Raw genomic sequence first — 13,425 nt, forward strand, 5'->3', positions numbered from 1 at the left:
ACACTCATAGCATGGTACCCTCTACTGGTTAGCTCATGAAACTTCTTCCTGAGTTACTAGGCCTAGTGTAGGATAGCGAAGGCATTATTGGAATATTATGATTAAAAAATAACAAAAGCACATCAAATACTAAAGCGAAAACAAAAAAAAATCTAAATGTATTATAAATTCAGTATTAATAAATATAGTAGTGTATGAATACTCAAATATGAAACAATGTATAATTTTCTTTGTTCTGTGGAAGGGATATGTGTATATATGTATATATATATATATATATATATTGTATATATATATATATATATATATTTATATGGTAACACTTTATTTTACAGTCTCTTACCTAGTTTATCTTTATTAGCATGCATATTACTAGAATATTAGCCATTTATTAGTAGCTAATTACATATTAATGATTTATTCTACATTGAGACCTTATTCTACATCCCTAATCCAATAACAACTACCTTACTAACGTGTATGTATGTATATGTGTGTGTGTGTGTGTGTGTGTGTGTGTATTTATATAAGTTAAAAAAAAATGACATGAGGGTAAGTAAATGATTACAGAAGCTATGAAAACCCTGTGAATATTTGAAGAATTAAGACATTATGATCACACCATTGCTTTTAGGCATTGCAGATTTTTTCTTTGCTTACTCTTAATTTAAATAAGCACTGAGTACATCACACTCATGCATATATATATATGTCAGAGAAGCAGAGACCGTCTCTGTGTGCTTTTCAAAAAGACATGGACATTACGACAGAGCGGCAGCTTCCAGATGTCACATGTGGGCGTTACGATGGAAAGGTCAATATTATTTTTCTAATATGGCACTTAGAAAGGGGAGCAGGAGGAGGAGAAGAGGGAGTGCTCTCGCTTGTCTTATTAACATTTATGAATAATTTAACCTGGCACGCCTGGCCAGGGTCCAGACACATCATTTCTTAATTGCAATCAGAGGGAGGAAGTAGGTTGATGCACAGTGATGTATGAATGATAGGCGGGGGAAGAGAGGCTGAAGAGGATTCAGCTTCAGTGCACGACTTGCTGTAATAACTGTTACACTTAAATGCTCATTATTGACCTGATGCTGTGCGTATGGAAATGTGATTTTGTCCCGATATAAGTTAGGAGCAGCGCAAGTATCCGCAAACGCAGTTCTGGCAGCTAATAATGAGCATGCTTAAGGGACTTCAGTAAATTTGCTGAACCTTCTCATCGCGCCTGGCACGGTTGCTAATTTTTCAAAAGCAAACATTTTTACAAAGCAAGTTAAGTCGTAGCCAAATTAATGGAGCTCCAGTGCAAACTTTAGATTTATGGTGCTCCCGGTTTTCTTTCTAATCCCTTGTTATTGTGCAGTTATAATAAATGATGAAATAACTCTGACATGTCTGGCTGCTGTTTTTCAAAAGCAGCGTTTTCCTTCATTTCGAACACAGAACCACTCAGAGAACAAGTGGCCTGCATCTCGGAGATGAAAACGATAGCATTTTAATTAACTCCGTCTTACCGTCTTGTCCACTGCTCCCAATCGGATGTTTGTTCGCAGATGTAACAATTATAGGACGATCATATTAACACAACAGAGACTCGGCATGGACCTCTCAGTGTTTGTATCAGCTCCGACGAACGCTTTGTTTTGCAAAACAAATCAATTGGGACATTAGAGGAAGCGTTCTAAACATCATTAGAAAGATTTGTTCTGTCTGTGTCTAAAGCTAAAGCTGCTCTTCAAGAACAGTTTGCGATTCGAAACCGTTCGAACGCACAATAAGTCCAGTCATATTTCATTCCGATTAACTGCGGCTCATACTTTTTAAAAACCACGTTTTTGGAACTAATTTGCTTGTCATTAGAAATCTTCTGATTTAATTACTAACAAACGTTAGACGAAGCAAGTGAACAATCTCGCTTGCTATCAAATAATTCATTGTCCCCGGCTTCAAAATAATAAAAACGAGACTTCGATACTGTCAATTGCTTTATTATTGTATTTATTGCTGTTCGTTTTTTACCCGAGAAAACAGCAGCACTTCGCCACCTTTCTCAAATCAATGAAAATGACCAAAAAAAATGTTGTTTTGAAATAATGCAACTCTTTTGTGCCAGCACAATTATTCTAGCATAACTGGCTTGGGAATATGAGGCAATTATTTCTGCTGGCTAATTATTCGTTTTCATAATAAAGGTAATTTTTCACACAGCAATTAGAAGTGGAATCGATGCTCTGAATGAGACGTGGCTCCTTGGTTTTTCTTTCTCTCCGGTCAGATGGAGCGACGGTGCGCTTTAGCAGACGGGATTAACAGGCAGGCCCCTCTTGGGCACGTACGCCGTTGTCCTGGTAACCATTTTGATGCAGTCGATGATGGGGCACACGCTCAGGCAGAGAGTACAGCCGGTGCAGCTGTCCGTGATTACAGGAAGATGGGTCTCAGGGTCAAACTTAATAGCCTGCAAAAGAAGAGGAAGGGGAGGGAAAAAAAGCTATTACATTAGAGCAATTATCGACTCTCCATAGGAGGATTTCCCCACTCCTGGGAGAGCTTTTCATGGACGGGAAAAAAAAGCAACAACAATGACAGCAGCCAGCACAACAGTGTCGTTCTCTAAGGTAAATAGCAGGCCTCCTTCGTCGCGCACCATTTCAGACTCCGCGTTCGTCTCTTGCCGCAAGGCCAATGGCGGTAAACGAACTCTACGATCGGGTGACCTCCGAAAGCGACGCATAACCTGAAAACGCTAGCTAACTTCCCGCATGCTAGCAAACGGAATTGCTTTTCCGTAAATAACACAGCTTCGAGTAATCATCTAACGTGTGCATCTGTACCTGGTAGCCTGAGTCGTTGCAGGTCATGTAGCATTTGCCACAGTTGATACACATCTCCGGATCGACGAGGGCCTGCACTTGTTCGGTGTTGTCCAGCTCTTGGTAGGCGCCAATATGCATCAGCGCTCTGGCAATCACATCCTGCTCGGAGAGGAGAGGCAGGGATTAAACGGCAAGAAAAACAGCCGTGGCGTCTCAAAGAAACCGTTTGAAAGGCAGCGTTCCGTTCTTAAGTTAGCTTAATTAAATCAGCGCTGGAAGGAGCGGATCGGTTTTGATGTCTGACTGGTAGTTTGTGATCTCCATTTCCTCCTAGAGATCCCTCACAGCATAATCACCCCGAGGAGCAAAGCAGGAAAACTGCATGTGCTACAAGACAGCCTCACAGATTACATGAGGACAAGCCGTTGAGGACTTGTTGGTGAATTTCCGCACGTTTACGTAAAGTTTGCATCGTACTGTTAAATTAATGAGACGATTTATTGCTAAAAAAGGAACGGGATTTTAAAAGGAACACAATTAATTGTACGCCGCCTGACCTGTATGTAAATAAATCCAAAAAAAAAATGAAATACAAAAAAAAAGTGGGATATGATCCAGCAGCTATCTTTGTGTATCTAAAATAATGTGTATTTATAATAGCAACTTACTAATAATGATCTAAAAAAACACTAACCTAAACACTAAAAACTAAAGTAAAGCTCATTAGTATATGTACACTACCATTCAAAAAGTTTGGTTTAGTTAGACGTTTTTGAAGGATGTTCTTTTTTGCTAACTACGGCTTTTTTAATATTACAAATGGCAATATTCAAAAATATTATTTCAATTTAAAACCAGAGTTTACTCTTCTATTTTATTTTAAAATTAAATAAATTCCTTTGATTGCAAAGCTGAATTTTCAGCAGCCATTATTCCGGTCTTCAGTGTCACATGATCCTTCAGAACTCATTCTAAAATGCTAATCATTTATAATTATTATTATTGTTATTATTATCAATGCTAAAAAAACTGTTGTTTTTATAGATGTAGTGAAACTTTTTTCATTATTATTATAATTTTGTTTTTAATGAGTAGAGGGTTACGTTTTATTTTTCATCTTTTGTAACATTATAAATAACTTTGCTGTCACATTTAATTAATTTGATGCTTCCTTGCTAAATAAAAGTATTAATTATCTTTATCTTTATATATATATATATGATTACTGAGTATGATTTAAAATGATTTAATCTGTAACTGACTGACAGCCCTAATATCACTGGAAAAAATGTAATACTTCCAATAATAAAAGGTGAGATGATACTTGAAGATATCACTTACTTTCACATTAGGGATGGGTTGTTTGGGAATGTTTTTTTGAGTCCCTCTAGAATCACTGATGTCTTCAAGGATCTTCTTGTACCTCGCCAGGGCTTCATTCTTTGTCTTTAAGTACGGTCCAAAACTAGGCAGACTCTTTTTTGGAGAGAAGGATTGCAGATACAACAAGTTAAATTTATTCAAACAAAGTCTTAAACCATTTTCCAGATCAGTGATTAATGTACTTTCAGGTAGTTTGAAACATCATTAAACTTTGATTTATGCATTTCTATATTTATCTCAGAATGTACACAAATCAGTTCTGTTCTACATGATATAATATGTGTTAATGACTGTTTAATGAAAGTTATTTAAAAACTGTACCAAGACACGACTCAGAAAGCATGTCAGGTGTAGACGTCATGCGAGTTCATATCCATATTAAATCAACCTTTTTTACACCAATCTAATGGAGAGTGTGCTAAAACATCCTTGCTCTCACTTCCCACATCCATTTAGAACAAAAGTGGTTGTAGTGCTGTCTTCGCCTCACATGCCTGACCCTCCAGAGCAGCAGGGCTAAAGAGGCGATTCGTATTCACAGTCACACTCTCATACCGACGCACCGAGCCTGAGAGGTGGCCATAAAAGAGCCTTGAGCATTCGCTCTCCAAAGGCCATTCGACAGGAAATGCCGGCTCCACTGACGAGAAATCAGGTTTGCCACAAAATTAGCCATCCTTTTAATGGAGCCATAAAGAGAATCTGCAATGAATTGTTAGGAAATCGTATAATACTACCGGTAATTGCAAGGATTAGCTGGTCAAACTAATGGTTTGACACTAAAATGGTAATGAATGGTAATTTGAGGGAAATGGACTTATGGGTTGCTGATGGGCACCGCTTCCAATAACTGATATTTTCAGTTTTCTAAATGCTCTTTCATGAAGAAGTCTTTTTTGGAGTTTTTTCGGAGGCTAATTATCATATTTATAATTTGAAACGATCGAGCAAACACAGAATTTTCTTAATGACGGTTTCGTTCTGCATCTCTCTTCGCGACCTCTCTCCAAAAGAAGGCTTTGGTTATTCGAGCATTTTAACAACACCCTATTCCACCTTTCCTTTCACGAGTATTCCTTACAACGCCTGCCGCAAATCCATTCGTCCCAACGATAGGACATTTAAATTGGTCTAGCGTTTTCCCAGTCACACAATCTCCTCAAAGCTGTCATCCACAACCGCCTGTAACCCTTCATTTCCACCATGGCCGGATGGAAGTGTCTCCGTTGCAAAGCAAAAAGAATCAAAACACGACAGGAAAGGACTAAGTTATTAGCCGCCCGCGTCAAACTTCTCACAAGTCTTTTTTTTTTTTTTTTTGAAAAGTAACAGCCCAAAAGAGATCGGAGGCCTTTGGTAAAGCGGGACGTATCAGAGGAATCACAGAAACAAATCTACGGTGGCGGTGTTGACTGCAGGACTAATGGCTAGCTTAGGGGGGGCGCATCCTCCATGTATTTATTTCCCTGTAGAGCTAACACTGGTGGCCCTGTTCTAATCCTGCATAAAAGCATTACTCTCTCAGGCACAGGCTGACAGTCTAATGAATCAAGCGCTCCAGCCCTGCAGCAGACAGTCTGAGGAACCCATCGGAGGCTGGGGAGATAAACGTACACACACTACGGACTACACACACGGACCCATTCTCGTGCACACAAAAACACACTGGCTAGACAGAGACATGTCATTAACAGTGCATCAGTCAAAATAAACACAGAGACGTCTGGCTTGCTTGTGAAACCTTGATTACATAGCAACTTTGAACACTACTTTATTTCTAACGTACTGACAGCTTACTATTGAAATAAACAGCCTAAGGGTATGCCGTAAAATATAAATTATATATATTATTTTTTTTTTTTTTTTTTTTTGTCACGAGCAGACAGTAAATCAGGGGACTGGAATGAACATCACATCTGAACACCTAGCACTAACCACTAGGTCACATGTGGAATATGCGCAATATATCGGTATAATATCGGTTATTGACCGATATAACAGATCAGCTGATATTGGACATTTAGGTGTGAATTAGTTGCAAATAGCCGTTTAGATCCCATTTACTTTTAAAAATACTAATAGTTTAGTATTAAAAAGGGGTCATGACATGAGCAATGCAATGTTCTTTTAGCTTTTGACTAGACTTTTGTTACAAGTTGAAACAGTCAACTGTACTGGATCTGATAGCAGCAGAAGCACAAACCATAAGTTAACAATTTTATAACGCTTTGTCTACAAATGATTTTTTATACGTGCAATATTCCTGATTCTGAATTTGTACAAAAATAAGGCAGCGGCTACACAGATGTGAATGTAGCTATGGACGTTATTTACACTAAGTGTAAATAGCAGTATTTTTAGAGATATGCTACTTATGCTAAGTGCAAATTTACACTGTTAAAGTAGCAGGATTTTCTGCTATTTATATTAAATATTGCAAATAGTGCCAATTATCTGCACTTCAGTATTGTAGTATTGTAAAACAATCACTTGTTGTATTCTTGTTCTCTTTTTGTTTATTTATTTATTTATTACTAGCATTTTCTACTATTTTTCTGATTGCTTCTATTGTCCTCATTTGTAATCGCTTTGAATAAAGGGTCTGTTAAATGACTAAATGTAAGATTTATTGTTAAGTTTAGGTATGGGCAGGATTAAGGGCTGTAAAATATGGTCAATGCAAAATAAGGCATTAATTATGTGTTTTATAAGTACCAATGAATAGCCAATATGCTAATATTATGCATGCTAATAAACAATTTAAAAGAATTTGTTCGTAAGGTAACGTGCTACCAAATTATTAATTAACCTTCAATAACTATCGAATAATAATTTGTAGGGTTACAGCACATAATTGTTTATGATAAACAACTAAGAGAACAGTAGAACATTTTATCATGAACAACAAATTCTCAGTCTGGCGATTAACGTAGCCAGTTAATAATCTCGGCTAATGGCAAAAGTTAGCGTTAACGTAATCCATGAGTCTAACGTAAATTGCCCTAAGTACAACGATTTTTTTTCTATGAGTGTGTTTTTCATTTGGTTTCAACTGAATCGAAATGATTTTGGTGCTAATAAACATGCAACAGATGCCGTCCATTCAGCTTTGAACAAATGTCTTTAATGGCACTATATAGAATACTGGGTTTCCGTTTTCTTGTTTGCCTAAAAACATGTGCTAAATCTGCTGTTCCAAATCTGCACAAGAACTTCCAGCAGGACAAACATCTATTTTAATACGCATCCCACACAGACACAGGTGCCATGAAACAGAACCAAAACCACTCGATCACGCCTCACTGGCTTACACGTCCTTCTCAAATCTCACCAAAACCCCACACAAAGCAACTGACCACCATTTTGCCTCAGGCAGTCTTGTGAGTAAGTGCCGGGTACTTAAATGGCAACCAGCGGAAATCCCTGAAGCCTATTATAACTTCATGTCTTCCAGATACACAAACTGCAGTCTGCCCGACTCGCAGCAACCCCATTCAGCCCTATTAGATGAGCTCTTCCTCTCTCTTTCTCTGTTTTCTGTTTAGCGACGAGCCGCGGCGTTTCTGCTTTATGCTAATTCGCTCTAAGATCATTCAAAGGATTCAAACGAGAGTCTACAAAGCAATGCACTTAACAATGGAAAAGAAAAATATAATGATGGGAGTTTTCACAAAGAGTGTTTTTTTGCCAAAGAAACTGAAAGAAAAAGAAAATGCCATTTGCTTTGGACGTCTGCTAAACAGACAGGTTGAATACTTGCGTACAAAAGCGAGCACGCTAAATAACAGTTATACAAATGTGTTGGTGCAAAAGAAATCTTTTCCTTTTTCTTTCTTTCTATTGAGAGGGAGGCTTTTTTTTGCGCGTCCACTCCACGAGGAGTGCTGTTTTAATGAGAGGAGCTACACGCACTGCCAAATCTCATGTCCCGGGCAACCAGAAAGCCTCTGCTAATTAGATGCAGAGCTTTCCAAAACACAGGGCTTGTCAGTTCTCCCATCTCCCCTCTGGATTGTAAATCAAGAGTGCAGTGGAGGAAGGAGCGCACATTATGTCAGTGTGGGCTGAGTGATTTAAATTATACGAGAATTAGAATGGAAGCCCGACCTCCTATGTTCTGTAGCATCGCACCGATCACTGGGGGGTTCGACGAGAGAAGCGTTAATCTTTATCTTTGCCTTGTAATGGCCACTAATCGCACTTTAAGAGCTAAACAGACCTCACTTGACAGACGTTGCATTCTATGCAAAGCAACTGCAGGACATCAATTTAAACGTTATTGCTGTTCTGATGTGAATGGAAGCGAGGAACCAGTTCATCAGGTGATTTTATAAGGATCTGACCTCAGTTTCTCGTTGTCATACTTAACCATACAAAGCCTATTGTCTCATATTTTATACGGCTTCTAAATCATCAACATGTCAAAACTTTGTATACAACAGGTTTCACGTGCATTTTGCTTTGAAACCGAATTGAACATTTACTGGACTAAAGCAACTTAGGTTTAAGAAAAATCATATTAAGTATACAGTTTTGTGGAATATTTGTTTGTTTTTCCTTTTATCATAAATCTGTTCATTTAAATTTCTTATTGATTTAAGCTACCAGAATTTCATCTTACTTTTTATATACATATATATTTATAGTCTGAAGGTTCAGTTAAACAAGCACTGTTTCAGTTATTACATATTTTTTTGATGTTTCAACAACATAATGGGTAAAAAGCAATTATAAAATTCACAGCTATTTTTTAAAGACCAAAAACAGTAGCTTATAATTAGTGAAGGTTCATTAGTTGAAATTTGCCATTTTTTTCCAGTAGCATGTTTTCAATTTACAGGATCCTCTTACAGTATGTAAAGGCTCTAAATAATACAGAATAAAATAACAAAACATTAATCCGCCGAGCTCATGTTAATGTAAGGAGCTCAGTGCTGGTATCATGGTGGGCATTGATCTCTGCACTTTAATTGGCTCCAGGCAGTGAATTTGCTCTTGTTTGCCAGAGAAAGAAATACTGTATTAGCCAAGACCACACATCTCTTTTTGTGTCTCCTCTCATCAGGGTGCAAAGATAATGGAAACCTTTTGCCAGTGTCCTCACTCCATTTCTGAACAGCAGCAAACATTCAGATAACAGTGCAAATGCATGTGTGTGTGCGCGCGCATGCTGGGACCTGCTTTGCATGCTATTTTTTATTTTTTTTGTGAGCTGCTTAAGGACTACAGAGTTCCTTGAAATTCATCATGCAGAAACTCTAAAGCTCCTCCTTAGAAACTTGGACTTGTGTGACCAGCAGGATTTAGACCATAAAAAGCACAGAAGGACCTTACAATAATGGTGATTGTATATCACAAAACACACCCCCAACTGACTAATCTAGTGGTAGACCCTTTAAAGTAGACCTTTTTAATTTTCTTTCTTAGTTTTTGGATTCTAAATTGAGGAAAAGGTTTTTTTCCCCTAGTAAAAATATCTAAACATCATTAACTACTAGTATTCTTAAGTAGAACTGCAAAAGAAAAACCTTTATATACCAATGTATTATATATAATATAATATTGTCCTCCTGCCTTAGTCTTCCTATGACCAGTTTTACAGAGTTGACCTGATGAGTTCATTCTGTTCACCTGTGTTTGTTCTATTAAGCTATTAGTCTCTCTCTTGCTTTGGTATAAGTAGTATTGCACATTTTCCTTCAATTAGTAAGAATTAATATTATTAATCACAATGTAGCTTTTTATTGTACCTTCGTTATTACTAAAAATAAAAACAAAGATACAAACAAAAGTAGTTCAATCAAGCGAGTGATTTCTAAGATCTACTGTAACGCACGGATCTAAAATGTTACACATCCGATTTTCCCCAACCATTAACTAAACATTCAAATAAGACATAATGTATTATGTTTGTGTGAATGCCATCAAGACATATATCACATTACAAAGCTTACGAAGGTTATTGCTCTGTACTTTATACAGAGATTGTGCGTCTTCTGCAGTGCTTTGAACTTGTGTTGGATATGAATTTTCACAAAGCTAGGATGCTGCGCTTCGCAACAATAAACCTGGTTACTTGTGGTGAGAAGCAGCAACAGTCGTCCAGAAGTGAGAAGAGAAAAAGGTACTATACTCTCAGAAAAGATACAAACAAAGATTTTTTTAAATGTTGTTTGCTTTTTTGTAAAAATTTTCAATTCGACCAAAACGATATCACTTCTTTTGACTGTAAAATTCGAAATCGGACCATGCACATCTAGACTGATTTTGCCAGCATGGGTCAGACATTATTGTAGCACCTCTCTCACTTCCTTACCTCTAAACCCCTCCCTTCGAAACAAGAAATGTGCTCTGATTGGTTAGTTGGACAACTGTGTTCTGATTGGCAGATCCCTTTAAGCATGTTCTCGAAATGCTACGCCCCTCACCATAACTATGAGTTTCATCTGCTCTTCGCCTTTTTTGTGTATTCCTTCGGGCAGAATTATTTAAATGAACGACATTGTGACATCGCGATATCCAGAAGAAGCGCGTTAATATCTATTTTGAGCTTTGTAACCTTGCAGATAATTTTATGCTAAAGTTACAAAAAAAGCGAAAACCACAAAAAGAGCTTGTGAAATTACAAAGTTTATCATCCTCGTCTTCAAGGACCTTTAGAAACTTTTAAGAGACAAGCAAAAAATAACGGTTTTGAAAATGTCTGTTGCAGTGTATTTGCATATATCGACAAAAATATGATCTTCCAATGTTTTGTAATAAAAGCAAATGAAAGTGTCTAAACACCCTCCTCCCACTCCTAGTTTTCCAAAACTGTGTGCTTGTTTCTGGACAGGGCTCTACAGACACCCTGTTGGCACGAAAGAGAGAGAGAGAGAAATTTCGCCCCTCATGTTTTTCATAATCATGTCGTAGTCGAGGAATAGCACTTATCAGTTCACAGTGTTTTCCCCCCTCCATCACTTTTAACAGAAGCACAAAGCTGTTTATGGAGAGAGAAACATTTGCATATGTTTGTGTGCTTTCGTTTTTATGCTGCGTGAATATGGTGTAGCGATGGGGAAAATATCTCTTTGTGCAACTGTGAAATTTCAATGGAGGGTTGAGTTTGACTGCGACCAGGAGAGAGACAAACACAATCACAATTCGGATAATTTAGTGATATTAAAAATAAATATATGGTAATTCCATTCGAAAAAACCCCCAAAAAACGCCAGCTTTGATTATCTAACATTTCAGCGCCCTCACATTTTGCGTGTAATGTAATTCACAACTAAAACCCAAAATGGAATGAAAAAGAAGCAAAAACTCTCTTCGCAGATATCGGTCGGAGGCGAATTTGTTAGATTTGTGCAAAACTAGATGTGTTTCACAACACATTTTACAGAAGAGCGTAGCTGAGAGCCACCGTTGGTCAAATGGTCATGGGGTCACTAACCGGTCTGAAGAAGCCTGGGGCTTCTTTCATGCCAAGGAGAGGAAAGTAAATGACTCGCACGCCTTTTAGCATCAACCTCGCGGCTACGTTACTAACACCCACAACCTTAAACATCCTTCATGACTTAATAAAGCATTATCTCCACACCGGGCGGATTTTGCCTCTTTAATTGCAACACAAATCACTGAAGGTTAACCAGAAAAAAACGCCACAGAGGGTTTCGTTTTTAAAAACGAGCCTGAGGCGACCAGCCGCAGAGATGCTCACCTTTCCGACGAGCTCCTCCACGCGGGGGACGGGTTTGCCCTTCTGGTGGCGTATGGTGGGAGGAGACTGGCCGTCCCAATCGTGCAGCTCCTCTATGCTTTTCAGATACAGCAGCGCCTTCAGGCCTAAACAGTAGTCCTCGATCACGGTGAAGTCCTGGTTCTGCACGGCACTGCACACCTGTTAAATATGCACAGATAAACAGACCTCAGGGCCCCAGACTTTGTGAAAGACCAGTGATTACGCTATACACATCATCTTTTTAGCGTGTGTGGGTCTTCTTAAAAGCAGAGCGTATTCAGTAGCTCAATGCAGCACAATAGAAAGAAAGCTGATTGTGAGCTTGCAGAGAAATATAACTGAGTTTCGGTTCATTTAAGTTGTTGTTTGCTGATAATCTTCCTCTCCGCTGAAGCTCTGAAATATCATTCGCCTTCAAATTCGAAATAAATGGCCAAAACTTTGCATGCAGCCAGAAACCACTTAAACTATTCAGTCGCTTCTACTATTTAAGAATAATTGCACCTATTCAGTTGTCTCCTTGTTAATTCGCTTTTTTTTTATTTGTGAAAATGTTCATGTTCACTACTGTTCAAAAGTTTGAGTCAGTATGATTATTTTTCAAAGAACTCTTATTTAGCAAGATTGTGGAAAAGATTTCTATTTCAAATACTTTTTGGTCGACCCTGAACTTTTTGCAAAAAAGTAGTCAGGGCACAACGGTTGTCAACAACAATAAGAAATGTTTTTTTGAGATCCGCACGTTAGAATATTTTCTGAAGGATCATGTGACACCGGATTAATGGAAAGCGGAGCTGCTAAAAATTCAGCTTTGCCATCATCATCGGAAAAAAAGTTATTTTAAATTCTAATAGCAATGTTAATGTGACCTCGGTGAGCTTTTAAAAACATTACATTTTACCAACCCCACATTTTCAAACTGTAGTATATATCTCCCTGACATCAGTTGTAGAAGTTTAGAATGAGTCAGTTTTGCAACTTATAGCTTCTATAAATGGTCTTTTTGGACTTGGGAGGAAGTTTTGAAAGTCACAGTGTTTTCATCGTACATTTTTTTCTCTCTCTCAAAAGATCAAGCAAGTTTTATTCCTCGTGATATGACCCCTTCAATAATGAGATGAAGTCTGCCAGACAATCTCAAGTTTAACAGACACAGATACTATCCTAGATTCATCTTCTCCACCGTAGAGAGGCTGTTTAACCCCTCACCTCGAATATCGTATATTTCACTATGGAAAAGTGTTACTATAAAATTTGCTACCATCAGACAAACCATAGCTGGCGCTTCTTTTGGTGCGGTTTGTAGCTCTCCATCTGCTGCTATAGAAAGTAATATGTCCATTTTCCTAGTCATCAGCCTTAATAAACTCACCCAGGTCACATCACTTATGAATTCTTTAAGCCTCTTTTTTGACCCATTGCACACTAACTTGCTCAAAACAGTTTCAAACTCTAATTACTGGACATCCTGAACATTGTTAATAGGTTCCTCCA

The 13,425-nt window shown here is 38.0% G+C and overlaps 1 protein-coding gene across 1 annotated transcript in view; it reads right to left on the reverse strand.

Moving 5' to 3' along the window:
* Positions 1 to 1,978: 1,978 nt before the first annotated feature.
* Positions 1,979 to 13,425, reverse strand: part of dpydb (dihydropyrimidine dehydrogenase b) — a 100,754-nt gene continuing 89,307 nt past the window's right edge. Inside the window, exons 20-23 of the mRNA XM_043260818.1 lie at positions 11,911 to 12,090; positions 4,164 to 4,298; positions 2,841 to 2,981; positions 1,979 to 2,464 (exon numbers count right to left, since the gene is read on the reverse strand). Coding sequence (XP_043116753.1) covers positions 2,300 to 2,464; positions 2,841 to 2,981; positions 4,164 to 4,298; positions 11,911 to 12,090 — 621 coding nt within the window. The 3' untranslated portion in view covers positions 1,979 to 2,299. The remainder of the gene's footprint in view (positions 2,465 to 2,840; positions 2,982 to 4,163; positions 4,299 to 11,910; positions 12,091 to 13,425) is intronic.

Source organism: Puntigrus tetrazona, chromosome 2 (assembly GCF_018831695.1).
Source record: "Puntigrus tetrazona isolate hp1 chromosome 2, ASM1883169v1, whole genome shotgun sequence".
Lineage (NCBI taxonomy): Eukaryota > Metazoa > Chordata > Actinopteri > Cypriniformes > Cyprinidae > Puntigrus > Puntigrus tetrazona.